Genomic DNA, 25,812 nt, shown 5'->3' with positions numbered 1-25,812 from the left:
TTCATAGCAGATGCATTTAACTCATAGGCTTGACGTAAAGATTGAAATAATGTATATAAAATATTTAGTAGGGTACCTGGCATAACATAAGTCCTTGGTAAATATTAGCTGCTACTGTTAGTATGAATGTATTTTAAAGCAATAATAAAATATTAAAAGCTGCAGGATAGGACTACACTATTACATACGTACCGTGCTGCGCAAGGGTAAAGGTTCTGAAGATTGTGTAAAAATGATACATGAAATCATGGCAATCATTACTTCTAAAACCATTACACTACAATTCAGTAATTGCCTTTCACTATTTAATAAAAACTCCACATATTTTGCCTTTTGCTTGAGTTTTTTAGTTGAGATGTATGAGAATGATGGGTATGTACATTTTTTGCAGATGTTTATTGAACAAAACAAACTAAAGAGACAAAGCCACCTTCTCCTGCAGAGCTCTGCTCCTGACCAGCAGCTTTTGAAAGCGTTAGATGATAATGCAAAACTCATCCAGCTTCTTGAAGAAGAGAGAATTCAGCATCAACAGAAGGTAGCAGATTTTCTTCTGGAGCTTTAATACACACACATTTACAATGAGATGAGTCAGTCCAGTACTCATAGTTCCATATTTCCCTAAGTTACTAAGTCTTTCCAGTCTTTTCACCTTTTAGGAAAAAATAACTGCCAAATGAACTTAACTTAGTACCCAACTAAAATTTATAGTGTACTGTTGTAGATTTTATAATGATTTTTAAACTGCCCAGAGGGTCAGAAGAAGCGAGGGAAAGAGATAGAACTCACAAAGAGCTTGGATAATACAATTTGGAATCTGTGAGTTGATTGTTTTTGGAGACCCTGTACACTATGAAGAGTGTTTTTTCGAGACTGTCTACCCTAGGAGAGTGTATTGTGTATTGGTTTCAAAGAGCTTGCTGGAGGGCATAGGTTTTATTCAAAGAGGGAGGAAAAGTCTCTAAGCAAACAATTACTACTAACATTTTTTAGTAGTAATTGTTTGCTTAGAGAAAATTTCTGATTTTGTAAACTTGCAGAAATGTGTATGTTTAAAGACTTCCTAAGTGGTTATTTCAATTTGTTTGAGTAGGGCTGTTCCAGCTGACATAGCCTACCTCTGCGCGCTAGGCAGAAAGGATAGTCATCGTGGTGGGTGAGAGGGAGAGGCGGAGAGGTATAACAAAGCCTTTCAAATTAAAGAAACCACTTAAGAAAAATTACATCAATATTTCTACTACTTATAGTGTACCTAGCTTGTGAAGGGAAGGCTGTTCAGCTGCCATTTGTAATCACCTGTCGAAGTCTCTTTAAGCAGCAATGTTGACATTTAATCCTTGGAAGTTCCTGGAGTTTTTACAGAGTTGGTTGTTTCTTCAGTAAGATGATGGCATATGTGTTGAGAACGTCCAGATGTTTAGGGGGGTAACTGTGCTTGCCCCTGGGAAAGAGGCCTGGGGATTGGGGTGGGAGGGAAAGAAATTTTTGTTTTGTCCTCATCTGCAAGAATTACCTTTTCAAATAAAGAGAGAATGAAAGAGTGTGTATTTAGCTTATGCTAGAATTTTTTGGTTCTGAAAAGTTCTACTACTTGTAGTTAACTCATTTAGTAAATAATGGGTGCCAAGAACCTACTGAATTGTATCGAGGTATGGGACTAAACTGTTGCGAATGTACCTTGTTGGGGCAGGGGGAGATGTACTGAAGATTAGGTAAAACTTATAATAAATGAAATGATAGCAATCATCTCTTCTAAACCTGTTATATTCTGCTATATAATTATTCTGGATAATCTTTCAAATATGTGGTTAAGAGTATATATCTGTCTCTAGGTTCCCTTGCAGATTCAGCAATCTTTTAAACACAGCTGTGTTGGTTTTATGATTATAAAAAAGAAATTTAAAAATACAGAAGAAGTTAAAGAAGAAAATTAAGATTACCCAAGAAAATTAAGATTACCCAAGAATGTTTTGGTGCATATCCAAACTTTATATAAATGCACACTTCTGTGAATATAGTTTAAATGGAATCACACCAAGCATATTGTTTTATAACCTGATTTTTTTCAATTGGTAATGTATCTTCCCATGTCATTGTGTAGTGAGCTACGTGATTTTAAATGGTTGCACAGTATTTCATTTAATGAATACACTATAATTTTACTAAGTCAGTAATGTTGGTGGACATTTAGGTTATTTCCAAATTTTCCCTGTTACAAAGAACGCTGTAGTGAATATTTTTGAACACTTGTCTTACTATTTCTTTAAAACAAATTCTAAAAGTAGTGTTCCTGAATCAGAAAGGGCCTTTCCTTCTTTTTTATTTTTTTAATGGTTTTGAAATCTGTTACCAAATTGCCCCACCAGGGGTCTTTTTAGTAATACCCCAATTTTTCTTTTGAAAATGGGTACAAAAGTATTAACCTGTTTTAAATTAATTTTTTACTTAAATTAAATGAATATTTTACTTTTTTGACTCACATTTAAAAATTAAATTACCTGGGACATAAGTATTCAGTAAATTTATATTGAATCATATTTCTCATAATGATTTTAAGTATTATCTGTATCCTAGAATTTGTGTGGTTTTTGAGATGAATTGGAATCTCTTTGCAAAGTAAAAGAGAAACATTTATTTTCCCCCTTATTTTCCTTAACAAAGGAAAAACTGTATCACCCCGTAAAAGTCTGTTTATAACTTACAGGTCAAAGAATTAGAAGAGCAACTACAAAATGAAACTCTCCACAAAGAGATACATAGCCTCAAACAGCAACTGGAGCTTCTAGAAGAAGATAAGAAAGAACTGGAATCGAAATACCAGAATTCTGAGGAGAAAGCTAGAAATTTAAAGCATTCCGGTAAAAGCACTGAGTAGGCTATTATGTCTTACCATTAATATGTGACTCTCTCATGACCAGTACATTTACTGAATGCTATAGAAAAATACGAAGATTTGTTTTAAATTCCTTCATTTCTGACTATTGCAGTTCAGCAGAACGGCCACTGTAATCAGATGATTTGCAAATACTTAGACTTCTTTTTTGGACTCAGAGCCTTTGTGAGCATCATATATAGAATTAAGAGACAGAGATACCATTAATATGGGAAGACCAAAACTTCAGCCTTTCTTAGGGCTTCAAAGATGAGTGTTCATTAAGTACTTATTCTATTCATTTTTAGGTACATTTTTAAAAAGAATTAAACTTTTTAGGCACATATTACCTTCAACTTTGGTGTCTTATTATACACATGAAATAATACTTTCAGTATCATACCTAACAATAAAATGGGCAACAATATATATATTAAGTGGAAAAACTTCTAAAACACCAGGGAGTACTTAAATGAGTTATTCATTTAGTTCTAGAAGGCTTAACAGGAATGTATGAGTTGGATTACTACACAGGGATAAGTAATAAGTTTCCGTTGGAAAGCAGGTAATTTAAGGAGGCAGGTTGTTCCCTTTATAATAGATCCAATATTCACTTCAGATATTTTTGGTTAATTTTATACTAGAATTTTGAAATCTGTACAGAAGAATCAAATAGGCATTTTTCCTTTAAAAAATATTCAGTGCTTTCTAATCCACAATGAAAATTAATCACAATCTCTTTTTAAAAAATTAACCTAAAATTAAGAAATAGTCTATTCTTTTTAGTATCAGGGCAGTTTGTAGCCAAAACCATCTTTAATTATCATTGGAGGGGAGCAGACACTAGAGATACTTGAGATTCAATTTTGAACGTGTTTTATTTGTTGCCTGCTGTGTGTGTACCTAACGGTACCTAGTACCCTAGGGTGCTATAAGAAATAGAGAAGGAAAGAAACTATGCTTTTTGTCCTTGAGGATCTCAGACTCCCTTTGGAGAAATAGACACATGCATATGAAATAACTGGAGTGTTCTTGGTGTCAGAGAGTATAGCCCACACTGCTTATTTAGGTGTTGACTGTAAAAAGAAATGGACAGATCATTGGGGTACAGTCGATCATGGAAAGCAGAATGGCTGCATCAAAGGAGAGCTACTCCTGAGTGCAGTACCTGTAGCCCATTAGAGCCCATTGAGAGGTATTCACATCTGTGATGTAAATTTAAATTGAGTTTCCCTAAGTCATGAACTGTGTCTTAAACAGCACCAAGCATAGGCTTTTTCACATTGTTGGCGCTTAGTAAGTACTTGTTTTATTAATGACTTGAATGATTAAATTGTATTTCCAGAATGCTCTTCACATGAGCAAAAAGTTTCTGAGTTAGACATTTGAGAGTCTGTCTGAGGCTGCTTAAAATCAAGAACTCTAGGATTTGCAATTTTTGAAGGAAATTAAGTGGAGAAGGAAAGTATGCTCTTAAAATTCATTACTGAATGTCATCTTTAAAATTAATTCTTGGTCTATATGCTTTAAAAGCCAAGTATTAACCGTTTCTTTGAGTAATATATTTTCTTGTTAAATATTTCTTCCACCTACTCAATCCTTACTTCCCATCCATCCAGCCATTGTCTTGAAAATTTTTTTCTTTCCATTGTTTATATATACAACAAAAAGATGGTGACATCTTCTTGTAACCTATGTAAGGCCTTCCTTACTGGATAATAAAAAGTTAAAAAGGTTCTGCAGCTTCGTACTGAAATTTCTAACTTTGCCTTAATAGAAGAACTTGATTTTTGAGAGAGGTTTTTTTTTCGTTTACATGTGTATAAGGTGTTAAGTTGCTTATTTCAGCTCTTTTTCTGAATGCTTGCTCTCTGAACAGTTGATGAGCTCCAGAAGCGGGTGAACCAGTCTGAGAATTCAGTACCTCCACCACCTCCTCCTCCACCACCACTTCCCCCTCCACCTCCCAACCCTATTCGGTAAGCACACCCAGGAAGACTGCTCTACATCAAATGTTATTCCTTGTCAGAGAAGCTGAAGTTTATGTTACTGATATCCTTTGTGAAAAATACAGACTTAGATTGCATCATTAGAGGGGGCCAAAAAGTATGAAATATATCAACTGGTGTTTCAGAGAGTTTTCTGAAGTCCAGTGTGTTATTCCCTTCTTGTAATATCTACAGAAAGGGCCTTAAAAACACGTGGCAAAGACATCCTTGTGGCCTGCAGTGTTCTTCTGTTGTAGATGTTCAGGTTTCATGTGGATGTTCCAAACCAAGAAGCTAGACACTTAAAGAATTTTTTCTGATACTTCAGTTTTAAAATTTCAGTCCGTGTCATTAGGATTTCCTTTATCTGGAAGATCAAGGGATTTTGAGCTTCTCCAGAATGTTTTCCTATTTTTCTCTCACTAATTTGATTTGAAAAGCTCTGGTTTGTTCAGTTATTTAAAAAATGAAAGTATTGAATTAAGCAAAAACTTTATAGCACTAATTGTTATAAACTAGTAATTAAACTAAAAGTGCTCATTATTTTTACCCCCAACCTCATATTTAAACCTTTAATAATGCTGAGAGAAGAAGAACTTATATTTAAATTCTTGCAACAGGAAGTCATATATGCAGATAAAGATTCACTTTTTCTGAGCCTAAGGTGACTTGCTGATGTCAGATGTCTGAGTTAATTTAAGCACAGTATACCCGAGGAGATCTAAAGTCAACTTTTGCTTTCTTTGTGGTCCTTCATTCCACCATCCAGGTACATAAGACAACCTACTTGCTGTGGTGACAGCCTACCTCCTCATGTCATGATGTTAGCCACTTCTGTGTAATTTGGTCTTGAACAAATGGAATTTAAAATTTTGCTAGATCTTTACTTTTCATTAACTCATGTGATTTGTTTAATCCTTTCACACAGAGAGGCCATTTATTCATACTTTGCACCTTCGCTGATCCATCTGAATAGAATGTGTAGCATGTTCCTCCCACACAACTATGAAAATGGAACTTTGCCTTTTAAAAAGATTCTCATTAGTTTTCCTTACTGAGTAGGGTATGACATAATCTACTTTAAGCCCTTGAAGTTGTTAAGGAAAAATAATTTTTACACGTGATCGATCCAGGAGTCAATTGAAAGAATTTCACGTATTTTAAATTCTTTCTCTCCTGGGTAGCTAAATCTGTAGGAGATATTCTGAATTTGACATTTAAAATAGGAAATTCATCGCTTTGATCTTTTTCTAAGGTCTAGAATTTTGTGCTTGATGAGAAAGGTCATTTCTGTCTGTGAGGAGGGAGAACTATTAAGAAGTGATTATAATCTTGCTGTTGGCCTTTAATTTTTAGTCTTAGAAACCTTGAGAGCCCTTAGAATTAAAAGTGAAGTATAACCATAGAATATTTTCTCAAAGAGCACCGTAGAGTTACACTGAGAAATGAATGTAGGATTCAGACTATGTATGTCTAAAGCATGAACTCTTTTATAGGTCCCTTTAAAGAAAATTTTCATTCAATAACATGAATGATTTTTATTTTAAGATGAATTTAAATAGCATAAGACATAATTTCTCAGTAGAAAGAGATTTTTATTTTTTGGTAAGGAATACTTTCTTGTTAAAGAAATATGTTTGCGTATGTGTTGAGTTTCAATGTACTTTGAATCCACTAGTCAAGGTTTTCCAACTTTGTTCCTGAGCTCTTTGTTTTGCCCTGATGTAGGACATGGATAGAAATGAAAGTGGGAAAAAAAGACTAGAGCCTGTGGCTTCTTTAAGTAGCTTTGTTGCTTTTCCCACCCCCACATCTTACTGCTCCTTTGACCTAGAGGACGGTGGGAGAGAGAAAAGAGGAAGAAGGCATTCCTTGGTTGTTTTGTAGTAGAAACAGAGAACAGAACAAAGAGCTGGGGTGTGTGTGTATGTACATGTGTACATTTACATAAAAAGAGAATGTATTCTAAGGGATTGGTTTACATGATCATGGAGGCTGACAAGTCCCAGGGTCTGCAGGGTGAGTCAGAAGCTGGAGACCAAGGAGAGCCTACAGTGTACTTTGTCTGAAGGTCAGCAGGCTGGAGACCCAGGAAGAGGCAATGTTTCAGTTTGAGTCAGAAAGCAGGAAAAAGCAGATGTCTTAATTTCAAGGCAGTCAGGCAGGAGGAATTTTCTCTCCCTTGGGGGAGGGTCACCCTTTTGTTGTATTCAGGCCTTCATCTGATTGGGCGAGGCCCACCCCACATTAGGGAGGGCCATCTGCTTCACTCAGGCTACCAGTTTAAATGTTAATCTCATCCAACATCCTCACAGAAACAGTCAGAGTAATGTTTGACCATGTATCTGAGTACCCCACAACCCAGTCAAGTTGACTTATAAAATTAATTGACACAGTGGGCGTGAAGGACACTTCTTGAAGAATTTCGAGGTGCATATTTTCCATTGAACTGGCCCATCTTTGGGGGAATACTTGCTTGAAGCTTTTGTGCCTTCAGTTGAAATGGTCATGAAGTTGGGCTGGTTTAGCCAGAGGTTCATATGATGGGTCCCAGATGTCGTGTCCTGGGCTTGTCATCTGTCCTGTGAAACCCGTACTGTCTGTTTTCTCTGTAGTCTAAGCACCATCATGACAGATGGCTCTTTTAATATTACAGATGATTTTCCTCTGGGCACCATATCAGTCTTCAATTTATACTTCAATTCAGAACATTTAAAGCTAGCCCTTTCTCTCATCTACTTAGGTGGTTTACAGTGATGAACATACATTCTTAGTTCACTTATTTAAATATATGTAAATATTCTAAGCAGTACAAACAACTTCTTGCTTTGCGATCTTTAGTACAATAATGCAATGATCTTTATGTACAATAAAATCCCAAAATCTCCTCTCAGAACCAGAGGTGGGGTCATTACAGAGTGTCGCAAGAAGGTGAGTAGAGGCCTCTGATGAGTGAGAGCCCCTCTCCAAGGCCCACCCTACTATGAAATGTTAACAAGTCTACACTGAATACTCTTGCCTCCCGTTGACAGGGTGGAAAAAAGAAATAAATTGTGCATTATTTCAATTTATGGTATAAAATGTGCTTATTTAAAAATTCTGTGCAAATTAAAAGTTCTGACTTTTGGGAAAATAATTCCATTTGGGGCCACTTTGAGCCTAAAGAAGACAGACTAGATGAAGTCAAAAGCTCAGTGATTGTTTCCTAGTTGGTAAGTCCCAGAAACTTCACACGGTAGAGCAGGATGTAGAGCTTTCCTTTTGCTGTGCTTTGTGGGGGATTATTCAGTGTGTTTGAGAATTTTAAGAAAAGGCAATTAGAGAGGGGATTAATAATACAACCAAAGATAGAAGTGAGAGGTTAAAAAAAATATCTAAAAATGATAGTAGCTAAGGACCACAGTTCTGACCTCAGAGCAAGCAGTACTGTGTATCCGGTTGCCCCTTTTTCTAGAGGCAACATTATGCCTTTCTTACCTCCATTGCTGGCTTCCCAGCTTGTCTTCCTCAGGACTGTATTTTGTCAAATCCAGTTTACCACACTGAGGACATTTACAGTGTAGTTGGAAGAATTTAAGAATTCTTGATTCATTTGTTTTTTTGTAACCTTTTTGAGGGAGGGGGATGATCACACATATGTAGAATGTACACAAACTTATGTACAGTTTAAAAATGGTATAAAGTGAACATCCATGTAATCACCATCCAGATCAGGAAATTGAACAATGATGGGACCCTCGAATCCTTTCCTTTTATCCTTTTCTTAAAGAAAAGGTTTTTTTGTGTACGTAGACCCCTAAACTACTATTAATTATGTATATGGTCTGTTTTTGACTTTATGTAATTAGAATTTTAGTATATTCTTTTTTGTTTTATTCTTTTGACTTTATATTATTTTGTAAGATTCATCCATGTTATTTTATGTAGGCAAAGTTCACTCATATTCATTGATAACATAATTCACTTTATGACTGTCCCACAATATATTTATCCATTGTGATACTGATAGACATTTGAGTTATTACCAGTTCAGGGAAATTCTGGAAATTCTACATACATTCCTGTACGTATTTTGTGGTACACAAGTGCTTGTATTTCTGTAAGATATATAGAAGTTGAATCACTGGCTCATAGGATATGTGTATCTTCAGCCCCACTAGGTAATACTAAACAGTTTTCTAAAATGGTGCTATCAGTTTATACATCTTCAGTTTGAAAATTCTTGTTACTCCACGAACCTATCAACACTTGACATTATCAGCCTTAAAATTTCTTGCCTGTTTGAAGAGTGTGTAGTAAAACCTCAGTGTGACATTTTTTGTGTGTTTTTTCTAATAATTAATGAAGTAAAGTACCTTGTTTATATGTGTGTTGGAAATGTGAGCATCTTTTTTGTGGAGTTTTCTAGTTTTGTCCATTTTTCTGTTGGATGTGTGCTTTTTCTCATTGATTTATAGAGTTTCTTTTTATTCTTTATGGTTTCTTTTAATATACAGAAGTTTTAAATTTTAATGTGGTCAAATTTATCATGATTTGGATTTTATACAGATTTGAAAAACATGAACCAGAGAGACTGTGATCTAAATATATTTTATCCCTGAAATATCTGGTCTGTGTTGTGCAGATTCAGATGTTTTTACGCTTATGTTTCACAGGTAGATATTTACCAAAAACATTGCCTAAATTCTTTCATCCTTCCCTCTCCCTCAAATGTATTACATAGGTAGCTGTTTGTGAATTTTATATGTGGATATTGAAAGGTTTTCTGTTATCTGTGTTACTTTGCATATGTCTCTGTATCATATTAGTAATATTAGCAGCCCCCTTCTTCTGGCAGTTAGTTTGGCTTTACACAGAGAGGGCTGAGACATCTTTCTCTTCCTTAAAGTGATGAAACGTTTAATAATTTATTAAAAGTGGAAAGTAGGCTACTTAAAATTCTAGTTATATATTCATGTACCTACAGAAGAGTTGAATTTTTGCTGATTATTTAGAACCTGTATATTTTACTTCTTGAATCATAAGACATCCACTAATGTCCTCTTGGTCTTTTTCTTTCACCCAAAGATCCCTCATGTCCATGATCCGGAAGCGATCCCACCCCAGCGGCAGTGGTGCTAAGAAGGAAAAGGCAGCTCAACCAGAAACAAGTAATTCTCACTACTTTTTAAGTTTACTTTTGAAGTTGATGGTGTACCGTTTTTCAACAACGCACACATTTGTTGAGTTCTCTAACTATGAGCAGACTGTTGGGGGAGAATTGTGAACTTAACAGCTAGCTATAAGAATGAACCAAAGAACAGTCATTGCCTTCAATAAGCTAACTGTCTAGAGCAGATAAACAGACACACACACGTCACTGTAATGTGAGGTTTGCTGGGAAATGTGTTTTCATTAAGGGATGAGGTACTTTGGGGTGTAAAGGAAAGAGGGAGTAATTTCAAATGAGGGATTTGGGAAAAGGCTTTTTAGAGTCGATAGCAGGTGAACTGGGACTTTATCAAGCACCTACTGTGTACTCTTCAGTGCTGTGTACTGGAGATACAAGACAAAGTTACATGTAAGTTGGGGAGACAAGGAGCAATAAGTAATTACCAGTTCAATATACAATTATTTAAATATAATTTTTTATCAGCACTGTGGAGGAGTGATTATCAGCACTGATCTAAGAGATTATGGAGGTGGACTGCTGGAGTTAGCAAGTGATGTTTAAGCTGAGTACTTGTGGATTTAGGAAGTCAGGGTATTTATGGTAAAAGTAAATCACATAGAGGGGCAACAGATTCAAAGGTCCAACCAAAGTGGGGAAGGAGCTTGGCATGTTAGGAAACTGAAAGTTGGTATTACTAGAATGTTGGGTGCAAGAGATAACTCTGCTAGGTAGAGAGGAGCCAGAATCTGAATACGGTGGTCTAGATTTTGATATTTATCCTAAGGACAGTAGGAGTTTTAAGTAAGGGTATAACATGATGAAATTTTAAAAATCACACTGGCTGCAGTGAGAGAACAGAGAACAGACTGTAAGGAATAAGAGTCGGTGAGGGGAGAACCCCTGTTACTTACAAAGCATGTTGGCTTTGCCTGGTTCAAGCCCAGATGGGTGCAGACTTCTTGGCCTCCTTTACCTGCCTCCGGGTCTACTTGCCCGACTCCAGCCGCTCTCATACCCCTGCAGTGCGGCGTTCTCACATCAGAGGAATCATGACATTGTCCTACATCGTATCACGTTTCTGTGTTTCTCCCTGCATCAGAATACAATCCAGACCCTGTCATCTGCTTAGAAATGGTCCACTGCCTTTACTCAAGCTTCATTTCTCATTACATCTGTCTCATCTCGTGGCTGGACCATTACCTCTAAGCCCCCTGTGCATTTGCTCCTCTTTCTTCATTCCAGAATTGCCCTCCTACCCGTCCTCTAGCAAGGTGCTCTTCTGTTTCTACTTCTCCCATGCAGGTTCCAGGCATACGGTCTGTGTGTTCTGAGGCTCTTCCTTTTCTTCCTCTTATTTATTAGTGCCAGTGATTCAGAATGAACGGCTCATTACTGTGTGTTGCTATCGCAGTTTGCTTCAAATTTTGTTCCTGTTAGGATTTAGTGTCCACCCCCGCCCACAACCTCTGCTCTGATGTTTGAGTTCTTTCCACATTTCTCTCCCCCTAAACAGATGCAGACTCTTTAAAGGTTTTCTCCTCTCTGTAGCTTCTCTCAGCTTTCATGCATGTTGAATGGATCCAAGTTTAGACTTAGTCTTTTCTTTCTTAGCAAGAACCCTGCAGCACTATTATAAACGGAGGCGGTTTGATTTTATCTGTGTGAATTGAATTTCCGTGCCTCCTACAGCCCTTTGGAATCTATTCCTCTGCATAGTCATGCAGCTAAAAGGCAAATTCTGCTCTGTACAAGGCTTTGCAGGATTCAGAAGTCCTGCCTTCGGTGATTTGCAGGGCAATCGTATTCTTTGGGTGACTGGCTTTAAGCTTTCCCTGACACCGTAATTAAGATTAAAATTTTGTTTGTTTCGATCTTGTTTTGGGAAAATTGGCAAGTCTTAGAGGGTCAGGAGGGCTTAAAGGAGTAATTTACCCCTTGTCAGTAAATTGCATTATTAGCTCAACAGCACCCTCAAAAAAAAAAAAAAAGTCTTCTAGAACGTAACTCCCGTTGTTAGCGACCATACAGTTTTCCTGATGAAAATGATATTTCATTTACAGTTCATGAAATGTGGCAGCATTTTCTCCCTCATCCTTGAGCTACTGGATTGTTACTTTGGGAATCTAAGATGAGTTACTGACAGAGAAATTGCTCGTGAGGTTTTTAAACTGGAGCCACCCTAAAATCATGATGCCTTAAATGATAGGTACCATATCCATACTTTGCTCTGTCTGGCAAAGTCTTGGTTTATAGTGTTTTGTTAATCTTCACATTAAAAAGCAATTATTGAATGAATAAATCAACAGTGATTAAACGCATGATGAATGTCGAGCACCAAACACTGGGGTCATCTGAGACACTTTGGAGTTTGTGTTTATAATGTAGGAACCAGTCTTGCTGTCACAGTGTTTTCTAATGTTAGCATCGTACGACGGCTTCTACTACACATTTGGTATGCTTTTCATAGCTTATGAATGGAGAAACTTACACTGTTAGGTTATGACTCTTAAAAAGCTAAACTGAGAGGAAGTTCTGTGAAATATTTTAGAAGTAGTTTTTAAGGTCTAAATACAAGATATCATTACATACTTTGCAGTTAATAACTCTAATTTTCATAAGGATGCGTTTATTGGATGAGTTCTGAGATTTCAGAGGTTTGTCTGCTTTTTGTCATATACTTAGGTCATTAATTTGTTATTTTCTCACCTCAGTTTGTTAATCTATAGAATGAGGATAATAGTTCCTATTTCATAGGGTTGTTTTGAGAATTACGTCTCACAACATGTAAAGGATTTAGAGTTGTACCCAGAACATAGAAAATACTCAAAATGTTATCCAAAAAAAAAAAAAAAATTGACAAGGTACCAATCACCGTGCAGGGCACAAGTCCTCATTCAGCAGGCTCTTATGATCATTGTAGAAAGGAAATTTTCTTAAATTTATGAACTTAGGTCAAATCTAAACTTATTCAACCATGATGTGTTATCTAGAAATTTTGTACATCATGGTGGCATAGGATTTTTTTAATGCCTTTTAAAAATGTTACTGAAAGAGAAAAGTAAACCTGTGGAATTTAGAAATTCATTTTCGTTTCCTCTAGTTAGTAGCAAAAGGTTTTATTGAGCAATAAGGTGATGGTTTTGTCTGTGGTTCTTTTTTTTTTTTTTTTTTTGAGGAACTAACTTATTTTTCAAGTGGGTCTTAAAATTTAAGCCTCAATTAATTACATGTAGCTTTCTGATCCAAGACTGACCTTGAAGCACTAACTCAAAGAACATTTGATTTTATTTTCCTGTGGCAGTTCAATAACATTAGACCCCTTGTCTTCATTTGTCCCTTTTCTTTAATCTCCAGTATCCTGCATATTTCTATTGTCCCTCTGATTACATGCTTTTGTGAGACAATTACCAACTGCGTGATTGTAGAAAAGAATTATAAAACATACCATGAGCTCTCTGTAGGTGATTCTTGCAGATTTATTAGAACTGCTTAATAGTTCAGAAGTTCGTATAGATTGCTTTTTGCTAGTTCAAAAACAGGGTTGGTGAGAGAGAAAGCTTGTGCAGCTAACCTAGCCGTTGGCCTTGTATTGTGCCTGACTGAGTAGGGTCTCCGATAAGAGTGATTTCTTTTCCTTAAGACCAATTAAGCTTTTACATTTGAAAAAGACTGAGAAATTAAAGCCTGGTTTATAGTCTGTACACAGTACAGATAGTGGCACTTCTCTGAATTATCACTATGATTCTGGCAAGCAAAAATAAGAAACTACTTTAAATTCCTGCTATGTTAGATGCTGCAGCAGATTTGAATGGTGTTGACCATAATTCTCCATCTGTCTGCCTTAATTAGTTTTTGTATGGTGCATTTAATTGGGTTTCAGTCATTCCTTCCAGAGCGCTAATCTGTTTGTAGGCGGTGTTCCTGTTGCCATGCAGCTCTTCCCAAGTCTCACTCAAAATGGCAGCCTTTCTGAAAATCAAATGTTTTTAATTCCCGGGAATAAATTTCATACTCACACCAGGTGCTAGAATCACAGATCTGGGTCTTATTTCCCCTGATTTTGAAAAGAGTCAGCAAAAGCACCGTGTAGTGTGTAACAGGTATTCAGATACTGATGAGTGGGTCAGTGAATGAGTGAGTGAAAGAATTTCTATCCATTGTCATTTTTTTCTGTCCCCTTGTTGATGGTTTTGAACCATCAGCAGAGGCTACCCGAGAAAATGCTACTTCAGGGCACATAGTCGATCAACCCACAGTGGTTTTCTTTCATTTGTTGGTGGATGAGTTCTGTCTTTGGTGCCACGTCTCCCGTGTTGCCTGGCAAAAGATACCTTTTTGACTTCTGGAGCTGAAAAGTGCTATTTGGATATTGAGAAATTTGAATTTCTAGCATTTCAATGGCTTATGAAGATGACAGAACACTATTTGAAATCAAGACTGTCAGAAAACTTAGGTTATGTGATGTAGGCAGCAGTAATCCCATCATTGGGATGTTGCAGAGTCAAGGATAATGGAACCTTCTGGATTCTCTTAGTTGCTCCCCTCAGCATGTATAAGAGTGAAGCCTGCCATGTAGCAGAGAAGAAAGCCACGGTTTCGGCCTCCTTGGCGCAAAGCCCGACACAACTGTTAATTAGCTTGGGGATATAGTTGTGATTGCCTCCATTTAGAAGCCATCCTTTTGAGGCTTAATTACCTCTGTTCAAATTGTAAAAAATATTGACAGCCATTTAAACCCCAAGCTTTAGCAAGTCAGTCAGTAGGTAGATACTTGCTGAGTGCCCACCATATGCCCGCCCTACAATGTGGAGTCTATTAAAAATGCTAGTAGGAAGGTCTTTATGAAATATTTAAACTTAAATGTATTGGCTGCAGTGAGTTCGCTGGAGATAAACACAAGATCTAGAACTGCATTAATGGTGATAAATGTTCCAAAATGACTCAGTACTTTTTGGTCAGGCTGTTCTGTAAGAGACAAATTTCACTATTCCAGTCAAGAGGTTTCAGCTCACCTCACTTGCATTCATCTAATTGATCAGTATTTCAACAGCTTTATTGTTTTTGCAGCAAAAGATTGTAAAGGTTAGACAATAGACAGTTGACATTTTTTATCAAATTTAATTACTTAATTGCAGCCATTTCTGGATGTATGTTTTCTTTTAACACTGACAATTTTGGAAGACTTTAAAAAGGTTTGCTCAAATATTTCTTCCCATGTGATTCCTAAACAAAAGATAGCATTTTAAAAATAGATTTTACCTATTGGCTGCTCATCTTTTGCCTGTGGATTTCTTCCAACAAGTAAAAAGATCTCTTTGATCTTTTATTTTCTAATGGGCGTTTTGATAGTTATTCCTGCTTTGGGCTGATTTCTTTGACATAGGATGTATTATGAGTTATAAAAACATCTTTGAGGCAAAGGTGAATGATTATTTGGGGTTAGGTACAAAGTTGGGTTTTTAAAGGCCAGGTCTATCATTATACTGACAAATGGAACAAATCCACTTTGTTTAACATACATGAGCCAATGGTGATTTCCAGGCTACAAATTATACCTTAAAAGTTTTAACTCTTATTTTTTGAAGCAAATCTTTTATTAAAAGATTTTTTTATTAAAAAAAAGAGTTAACTGTAGTAAATTGTTGATGTTTTGTGACTGTCTGGAAAATGACTGTGGTTAATTATATAGTGCAGTATTTCTAAGTCAGCAGAAAGAGGAAGTAGCTGTTTTCTTGTAGCATAAAATGATTTATGTGTGTATTTTTTGAATAGCTGAAGAAGTCACAGATCTGAAGAGGCAAGCAGTTGAAGAGATGATGGACAGAATTAAAAAGGGAGTTCATCTCAGACCGGTCAATCAGACAGCTAGACCGAAGGGGAAGGTATGGAATGACTAAATGCTTTTTCTCCCTTGACGTTTCCTTTTTCAAGTAAAAATTTGAAATTTGATGAATGTTCAAGGATAGAGATGAAAAGACTGTCAAATCTTAGGTGAAGGCTAATGTGTCATAAATGCCTTTGCTTCCATGTAAGCATGTTTCAGGAGGACTCTGATCCATAGTAAACCTCGGTCACTGCAGAAAGTAAGTCCCATGATTTGCAGGGTGCTGCCAAGTCCTTGAGGGAGACACTGATGGGAACTCTTATACCAAACGGATAACCATCATCACATCCTTTGTTTCTTCAATTTTGGGGTCTTTTGTATAAGTCAACAAGTGTTACTGAGTATCTACTATGTGCCAGGTTCTGTTTTAGGCACTGGGAATAAAACAGTAAACAAGAGACAAAAATCCCTGCCTTCCTGAAGCTTCTATTTTCGTTTGTTGGGGTGGGGATCAAATAATAATACCAGAACAGACCTAAGACAACTTTTGAAAGATAGTGAAATTTAAATGATTGTTTTCATGAATATCACAAGCGTATTCCAGGTCACTTTGAGGAGAAAATCTTGTGTATTGGTATCAGCAGCTGTCTTCTAAACCAGACTACGGTGAGCTCCAGCTATGAGTCTATAGGAGCACCTGGTGTCTAGTTCAGTACTTCTCCCTTCCCCTTGTATATCTGTCCCATTTAAACAGACCCAATAATAGAGTCTGACATTTTCCTTGAAAAATGTTTTTTCTTTACTCACACTAAGAAGGTGTCAACAGATTGATTCTCTTTCTTCTTCCTCTTCTTTTAAATCAGATTTTTTTGGTTCCTTCTTACTCTCTAGGATGGCCCCTTTTCAACTGCTTCAATGTCCCTGAATGTCATGACTGTTCATTAGAAATTCTGCTGGGCTTTTAAAGTTGCCAGTTTGTCACAGGCAGGCAAGATAGCTGGGCAAAGCAGAAATGGCCTTGATACGGGCTGTCCATGGAAAGGGGTTTGAAAGAGGGAACAAGTATTCCACTCCAAAAGAAGATTTACATCTAGTAAGATGGAAGCTTTGGCCAACTACGGAGAGTAATTCAGTCTTGTGCTAGTGCTCTGAAAGCAACGGACAGAATTTAATCTGGACAAGAAGCTGAGTGTGTAGACAGTTGGGCACAACTCTTTCAGTGCTTGTGTCTGGTGAGTGAGTAAGAGCACCATTGTTGGAACTGGGGTCCTTGCACCCAGCCTCCCAGGTTTTTTCCTCCACAAAATGCCCTCTCTGACTCACAGGGTTGTCATCAGGGTCAAATGGAATAAAATGTGAAAACTCTTTAAAATGCAGGGTCTAAGTAGAACCTTAGAAAAGAATACATTTTTATGACTTTCATGTCAGAACTATTTCAGAAGGAATAAGCCAAACCAAACTATTACTAGAGAAAAATGCTGTGTCATAAAGAAAGAAAATTAGCTTAGAAAGAATAATGTTGAAAACTTCTTAAATCGTAAGCAGTATTCCGTTATGTACTTTCATTTTCAGAATATCACTTTGTCCTTTTTCTTTCTTGCCGTGACTCTCTCAACAGTTACGCATTATTTAAGGTCAGTTCAAAATCTGGAAAACAACTGAACAAGGATCAGTGGACAACTGGTTCTTTGACTGGTAATCATTAAACTCTGTAGCTGTAGTGCTGAATGACCTGGTCAGTAACCTTTAAAATAAATAGTCAGTGCATGCCTTGGTACAGACCTCTTTCCCCAGTACCATCAGTGCTTTCCTGAAATGTCACTAGGTGTGAAAGTACGCAGTCCAAGCTTTAAAGGGCTTGTGCAATCAAGGCAACTTGAGTGGCATGGCGGCACTTTTTTGAGTATGCCTTTAGCCAGGGCGTCTGTTCAAAAGTCACAGCTTGTCACTGAACAGTTTACCTGCAGAAGTCAAGCCTGCCTTGAGAATACTAATTTAACTGTGTATTTCCTAAATTCCTTGATGTTGTTGGTGGTGTTGATGTGGTTAAAATTAGTGTCTTAGAGCTTTTGACTGGCACTTGTGACTGGCACTGATGGCATGTGTATTTCACAGAAAACCAGGGCTTTGAAAGTTGAATGCCTCAGTCTAATTTGTATATGAGCAGCAAACCTCTCTCTCTCACTTTTTCTGTCCATTAAAAAAAAATCAAAATAGGATATTATTCTTTTGTTATCTTTTGAGAGGAAAGGATTATAGGTTGCCATTAACCACCTCCATTTCTGGATGAGAGAAAGATTAGCTTTGCCTCTTTTCTAGGAATGAAAGACCTAAGGGATTCCTTTCACGGTGTCTTGTAGGTTTTCCTCTTCATCTTGATCCTTTGTGAAAGGAAGTGGCACAGGGGAGATCAGAGATCTTTTGTAGCCATCTCTCCACGGAGGGCCTCATGCTAAATTCTCCCTCCATTAAATTAGTTGAGGGATCCACAGAGACTGTTAGGTATTGTGGGGCAGGCAAGTATTACCCAGAATTTCATTTCAAATTATTCTGTTCATGGTGTAGCCAGATGAGAACTGGGCTTGTGATCAAAACACCTGATTCAAATACAGTCTTCCTCAAGGTGTAACTTCCCTCATAAGTAAGAAGAAGTGATTGGACCACACACCCTTTGAGGTCTTTGGCTGCTGTGATAGCCGGTGATGCTAACATTCTTTGGTAAGCCGGGTTCTTTGCTGGTCCCTGCTCCGACTCAGCCCTGTCGTGAAATTCATGAACAAGACGCGCCAGTCCCCTATAGGCTGGCCTTCGCCTGGAGCTGGCGGAGCTGAGAGAGGTTTTCTGCCCTGTCGCTTGCTTCCTGCTCTGCATTGCTGCCTTCCTCGTCCTCACTTGCTGGCGCAAAGCCAGCAATGAGAGTGGAGAAACATTTATTGTAAAACATTCTGAATAATTTGGAATTCAGTCTTTGAACTCTAATGGTTACCACATCTTTTCTATGTATAGTGATAACAGGAGGTAACAAAATGATATTTCGAAGGTGGTAGCCTGAGTCCTTTTGCTTTGACTGTTACTTCTGATTCAACTCCCCATTGGGAGCACTAACGTGTCTAATGAATTTTTTTCCTAACCGTAAGACATAGACCTAATTTAAAAAAATATAGTCGATAGAGTATAAGCTGCCAGCACTTTTTCGTTTAAAAATCTTTGTTTGATACTTTAAAAATGAATTACTCAGTAATTTTTCTTCTTTTTAAAATTGTAGCCAGAATCTTCAAAAGGCTCTGAAAGTGCAGTGAATGAACTAAAAGGAATACTGGTAAGACTAGCTCTCAGTTTATTATCTAGTTAATGGGAAAATGAAAGAACATTTTTAAGATCCATTTTTAAGAATAATTGGTTTCGATATATTTCCATTTACAACTAGCCTCATTTCTTTTGATAGTTTATTCAGTTGTGCTATGGATTTCTCTGTTGGGTGTGTTAGTAATGTATCAGTACTCTGCTGTTTCTCTTCTAAAAGAATGGGTCCACTTTCCCCCAAATCATTGTTTCCTGTTCTTGCCTTCCATTCCTTACATTACAGCCTGAAGATGAAGTGTCTGGTGAGATATGATCAGTACACGCTTATTAATAACAGAAACATAGTAGAAATGTGATAAATAAAGTAGATAATGCTATAAATAAATCTACATGTAGATCATCGTAGACTTATTTATAAGTAAGTCTAGAACAAATAGAGACAATAATAATGGTATATCATATAGTAGTCTTTCACATGCGTAGTGCTTAACTTTGGGGCATGAAAGTGAAATTCTTGGTGCTTAAATGTAAATCTGATCTGCCCAATCATGTTAGCATCAGAGTCACAGTCTGCTTTTCTCATAGTTTAAAAAATCATTTGATGATAAATTGGAGAATAAAATAAAAGTTCCTTTCTTTGTTACTAATTTCATTTTCGAAAAGTAATTCACATCCATTGAAGAACATGCTTAATGTCCATCTCTAGTCATAGTTCTTCTTTCCAACGTATGAGCTTTTGCCAACAGAATAAATGAGTACTGCCCTGTCCAACAGTTTCTGTCAGAGACAAACGCCTCACTTAGAAAATGTTTCGGATGCTAAGAGCTCTGTTCTCAGCTCCTGTTATAGTCTCAATACCAGTTATTATGCACAGTAAGTCAGCAAACATGGGGGCGGAGGTGCAGAGCTAATATTCCCACGTTTGTTATTACTGTGCTAATTACGCATTGCATGCAGACATCCACATAATTGTGGTAAACAAAATCATTTCATCAAGCATGGAACAGTAGACTTAACTCAGAATGGCTTATTTAGGTTGCTGTAGTTTTAGGTGAGTGGAATTAGCACTAAAGAGAGGGATATAGCACTGGCTAACTGTGGTGGTCTACCTACAGAATAAAGTAATAAAGCCACCGAGAAATTACGTGGTTATTATCTAATGGATTCTTTGATGAGGAAGTTTTGTTGTCCAGTGTTCTGTTAAGGAGAATGCCCTATGACAGTCCCTTTTTTGTCTCTACATTATGATGCTAATTCTTGTTCAGGAAATTGCCCCCCCCCCCGGGGCATTCTGAGGTCCTCGGGTTATAGTTCTGATCCTCAGTGAAAGAGTAAACGGCACTGAGTTTGTTCCAAAAATCAGGTTTATTTGAAAAATCAGACGTCTACATAAGATCCATATGATATTGATTACCAGAACCTCCCACTTCCTCATGATGCTGGGTGGTGGCAAGTTTGCTGAATTACAGCACCGCCTTTAAAGATCACGTTCACTGTACAGTCGTACTCACTATAGTTTTGTGCCACGCCAAGGAGAGAATTTGGTGAACAGATTTTTGTGAAATAATTGAAAAATTATAAAAATAGTCGAAACGTCTTTCTGCAACTTGCCCCATCTTCTTTTGCCCTGGACTTATCATTAGATTTCTCTACTTTATCCGACATTAATGTATCACTCAGAGCTGTAACTCTGGAAATATTATTTGTTTGCATTAAATTTTTTTTTAAGTGGCACCCACAATGTTTTCCCCTACCTTTCTTTGCCAAATGGCAACTTTTCACTGCCCCCATAGAAGTTTCCTTTGAGGGATGATGGATGATTTGTAAATCCCAGTCACTTGGAGCCAAGAAACTATATAGCTTGTTTCAGGAGAAAGAGGAGGGAAGCCCCTGTCAGATGGGGCTCTACTGGTGCTTTTTGCTGGAGTTTGGACTACTAGGATTATCAAAATTAGTACCCAGCAAAGCCCATAACACCAACTTCACAGTTGTGGCACGTGAGAAACAAACATGAAAAGAGCATGAAAAGCCTCAGATTGTGTACCCAAGTGGAAAGTGAGCATCTGCCCCAAGAGATACCAACAAGCCAAGAAGGACCGTGTTCAGTTCTTTTGCAGGACAGGAGTAAACCCATTGTCGGGGGCGTTTCTGCTGAAATGAAAATGACCTGAGTTGTAAACCTGCTGCTGAAAGTTAGTACACGGGGAGAAAGCACATCTCATGTCTGGGGAAGTTGGAAAACCTCACTATATTCTGAGTTGTACTGTTCTCAAGCCAGTTTTTAAAGTTGGTGTTTTATTTTTCCAAGTCTATTTACACTTAATTTTTAAAGCTGTGTATTTTGTAGATAAAAAATATATATAGCTCATTTCTCATAGTCACACGAGTTGGTTTTTGTTTTTTCATTTTTGAGATTTTGGAAAACTGCTGAGTCACCCCAGCCATTAAAAAGTCACTCTAAGTGGAAATGACCATTTCTGAAGAGTAAATCAATACATATTAATCTGAAAGTGTCTTCTCAAGTTCTGTTGCCTCTAAATCAAAGAAACAAAAACAACGTTTTAAAAAATACTCTCTTAGGTCTTTTTTGAACATCTTCAGTTTTTCAAAATACCCAGGAATTGTTGAATAATTTTGCCCCCTGCCAATTAGATTTGTCAGTTTTATGAACGTTTAACTAACGTGGGGACTGATATTGTTAAATGATGGAAGCAATTTGAAGTAGAAATAGAGTACTCTTTTGGGCATTAGAAGAGCTAAGCTCAAGGTCCAGCCCTATCACTGACTAACTGTGGGACCTGGCCCCAAACCCAAAGGCTCACTGAATTCAGATTCTCTTCTCTGCAAAGTAAAGGAATCGTGTATACCACATGGTTTCTAAGTTAACTTCTGATTCTCTAATTTTATGATTATAATATAAATAGATAATTAGGACAGTCTTGGTACTTTACCAGCTGAGCTCCTCGGTCATTTCAGTTGAGATCCTTGCAGAAAGAAACCTTTCCTCCATAATTGCCTCCATATTTAAAGTTTGCTCATATCAACTGGATCGGTCAATGAATGGAGGGAAAAGTTGGGGAGTTGAGGATTCGAACTTGGAAGATGGATTCCTTCAGTATCTGGTGTGATGAGAGGATAGCTCACCACAGTCAGAAATTTGGGGAAGTCATGCTATTATCCAAACGAAAACAGAGAGTATGGTAAAAGATTAATTCTTCGGTAAAAGATATTTTTAGAAGGTTTATGTGTATGTAGATGTCTATACACAGACACATACCTTTTTCCTGAGTTAACTCCAGCTGTTGGGAATATTACACATATAGGAATAGCTTCTCTAATACATTAAAAAAATTTGTTTATCTGAATTGGTTTTAGTTCTGTTTTCTTTACCATGTCAGTGTCTGTCCTACCTTATATCGGTCTTTGATGAGTAGGTACAGATCTACATTGTTAACTATTCAATGAGAAAACCAAATCATCTAATTTTTAAATTATGAAATAAACTACTATAGTGTTAACATGTAAAATGATTTTTCTTTAATGTATTTTACAAATTTTTGCAATAAATTGAAAGCAGGAAGAGGTGCTTCCATGGGGGAAAGTATCAGATGCTGGATTAAAATATGAGCTTTAAGTATTGTACAGTCAGTTTTGGTTAGGCGGCTGACAGAAGAATATGATCTCCTAATCTTGTTAGTGAGTCTTCCCCTGACAACAGACTGCTTTACTATAACTTTGTGCCGTTTGCGGGGGAAAATCACCTTTCTAAACCCAACAACATAATAACCTAAATCATACGAGGTTTGTAAGTACCTAATTTTACAAGCTACTTTTTTTGTTTTATAGGCTAAAGAAGAAACATGAGTTACCATTTTAGCCTGTAGGATTCTTAGAATCCTTCAGGAAGTTGGCAGGGGGCAGGGGGCAGGATTAAGGCAAGCCCACAGAGAGCTGAAATGACAAAGGCTGGCCTGTTTGTTAGCCTTGGTGGACAAAGGCTGCGTTCTGACTCTGGCATGAAGTCTGGCAAGTTATACCTGACTTGGGGTCCTGATTTTCTCTGATCAAAGATTGTGGTTCTCCTGGCTTTTTATTTCTCAGCCTGTGGCATAGCTGAGGAGGGCTATTTCAAAGAAAAAGTGGGCATTTCTTATGAAAGACAATGGACCACTTATAATGGTGGGGTGCTAAATCCTTACACATAAGAGGAAATACAGCACCCAGTGTTCTGTACAAATACTTGACTGGTAGTGGAGATAGAAAAGCACTGCTCTCCTTCCGCAACATACTTCCTAGAGCAGCCAGGGCAGGGGGCCACTGCCGAGGTCTTTCTCTGTTGTCTTGAAAGTCAGTACCCTTTCAGCAGGAGCACAGCTTTATCTCTTGTTTCCTTCAATGCCTTTGGGCCCTGAATAAAATGTTCACTGCCTTCTCTGTTACGAATATGAGATTACAGTGCCGGGCCCTTCCTTGTCTCCCTGGATGATTATGACCTTTCCTCTTCCACGATGAAGTCGAGTGTGCTCAGCACAGCACTTCTTTGGGTAGGCCACTGGAGAGCCTTCTGTGCCTCCTTTGGCAGTCACGACACCATTGTCACCAGGTGTGCAGCCAGGGTCATTCTCTCTGAAGAATCAGCCACATTTTTCAGTGCTGCAAGGATTTGGGTTCAGTAACTCGTGGCTGCCATACCAAGATAATCTTCTAAGGTGAGTTCAATATATCTGTTTTCTTCTCCACGTGGTCAGTCAACACACATCAGAATCTTAATCATTGATGTGCAAGTACCTTCCCACCACTGAATTTCATGTAGTTAGCTCATCAGGAGGTGGTCTTGTGCTGTTCTTTTGATATGAAAGCTATCATCTTACATCATCAGTAGCATCTTCTTAAATGATCCAACACTTGTGTGTTGTTACAAATATGTACATTAAAAAAATATATATAGCCAATTCATTTTATTTCCTAATTCCATTCAAATTCTGGTAATGTTTTGGTGGTTTGACTTTTATATTCTTTTGTATGTTGTATTAAGACATTAACCTTTTTGTTTTTGTTTTTGTTTTGTTTTCACTTTAGGGGACACTTAACAAATCCACTAGTTCAAGAAGCTTAAAATCCCTTCACACTGAAAACAGTGAAACTGAGTTAGAAAGGATTTTGCGTCGCAGAAAGGTGACAACAGAAGCAGATAGCAGTAGTAAGCTGGCTTGAATTCTCCACAGTCCTACTCTTCCTCTCTGAAACTTCTTCCTTTAAGTCCTTTCTTAACATAAAATGGTCTTTTTAAAATTATTATTATTTTTGATGTGAATGAGAAGTACTGGATGGGCAGAGGTACTGATGGATACCTCATGAGGGCTGTTACGTATTTTTATTTATTGGTATGTTTGTTTACAAATAGGAAATCAGGCTTTTATGGATCTGATTTGCTTAATGCAAGATGCCCTTGTGTAAAGACACCCAGGTTGGGCTTTGGCAACAAAGTAGCATTGAGTAAAGGCTCTGGAACCAGAAGGCCTGAGTTTGAATCCTAGCTCTGCCATTTACTAGCTGTTTGTTCTTTAAGCAAATTCCTCAATCTCTCTGTGCCTCAGTTTCTTCATCTATGAAATGAGGATAATAAAAGGACTGTCTGATAGGCTTATTCTAAGGATTAAGTGAGTCAGTATATGAAAAGTGCTTAGCCCTGTGCCTGGCACAAAGCACACAATAATTAGCAATAATAGTAGTAATTACACATCAGTTACAGATGCAGAGAAATCATCTTTATTCTTCATTACCATTCAGTTTATTGTCTCTGCCTGTGCACCAAGTGAATGAGGAAGTCCAGCTCTGTCACCGTCTGTAAATGACCATCTGAGCATCTTGAGCTCACAGTTTGCATTTGTGAAAATTCTGGGGAGGGGCAGGGAAGGGATTAAGAAGCTAAAACAGCACAACTGCATAGTGGGAGCAAATTACAGAGATAAGTTTGATAGGTTTGTTCCTCAGGTATACTTGAATCTCTGAGATTTTTTTCTTCGGCACACAGAGGCTTCTGGGAACAGTAAAGATGAGGTCACAAAGTGGAGAAAGGAAGTTTCATAAGAGAGGCAGAGGCAGCCTGAGGTTTGCAGAACTCAAATCCCAAATGAGTTAGTATCCCCTCCCAGCAGCCAGAGAAGCACCTTTTTCTTTAGAATTTTTCTGATGGAGCTAACTGCTATTCCCTTGTTTTACCCAAACTGTGGCCTACAAAACTGACATTTCAAAGAGCAGCAAGTGCCCTTTGGAAAACAATCGACAGCTTAAACTGGATGCAATAATTATAATCAGTATCATCTCAAACATTAGGCTTTTTCTTTTTCTTTTTTTTTTTTTTTCGTATATAAGAAAAATAAGAGCTCTGGCTAAGCTCACCCACTCTCCCTCCTTTTTTAATTGGCTTCAGTTGCAGAACAAGCAGCAGGCGCTGGTGTGTATTCAGAAACAGATCTTGCTTTTCTGCAAGGACAGGCTGTTTAAAGCTATCTAGTGTTGCAGTCGACAGTAATCCAAGGCAGAATAGAGCTGCTCTGAGGAATATCTTGAGTTCAGCTTCAGATTTATATTTTCAGAAATGAACTTTCTTGATCTTTCCGCCCTTTTCTCTTTACTGACATGTCCCTCTGCAACATGAGGTTTATCACAG

The 25,812-nt window shown here is 37.5% G+C and overlaps 1 protein-coding gene across 6 annotated transcripts in view; it reads left to right on the top strand.

The window, feature by feature from the left end:
• The window catches only part of SHTN1 (shootin 1), a 145,308-nt gene that overhangs the window by 101,309 nt on the left and 18,187 nt on the right, over positions 1 to 25,812 (top strand). For 4 of the 6 annotated variants that reach the window (XM_072971958.1, XM_072971960.1, XM_006200174.4 and 1 more), the window contains 7 exons: positions 392 to 538; positions 2,705 to 2,858; positions 4,752 to 4,851; positions 9,928 to 10,010; positions 15,785 to 15,894; positions 19,102 to 19,155; positions 24,219 to 24,339. In XM_072971958.1, coding sequence (XP_072828059.1) covers positions 392 to 538; positions 2,705 to 2,858; positions 4,752 to 4,851; positions 9,928 to 10,010; positions 15,785 to 15,894; positions 19,102 to 19,155; positions 24,219 to 24,339 — 769 coding nt within the window. The remainder of the gene's footprint in view (positions 1 to 391; positions 539 to 2,704; positions 2,859 to 4,751; positions 4,852 to 9,927; positions 10,011 to 15,784; positions 15,895 to 19,101; positions 19,156 to 24,218; positions 24,340 to 25,812) is intronic. The other 2 variants (XM_006200177.4, XM_072971959.1) reach the window with 1 other exon arrangement.

This window comes from Vicugna pacos, chromosome 11 (assembly GCF_048564905.1).
Source record: "Vicugna pacos chromosome 11, VicPac4, whole genome shotgun sequence".
NCBI lineage: Eukaryota > Metazoa > Chordata > Mammalia > Artiodactyla > Camelidae > Vicugna > Vicugna pacos.
This window is presented reverse-complemented; position numbering and strand designations above follow the sequence as displayed.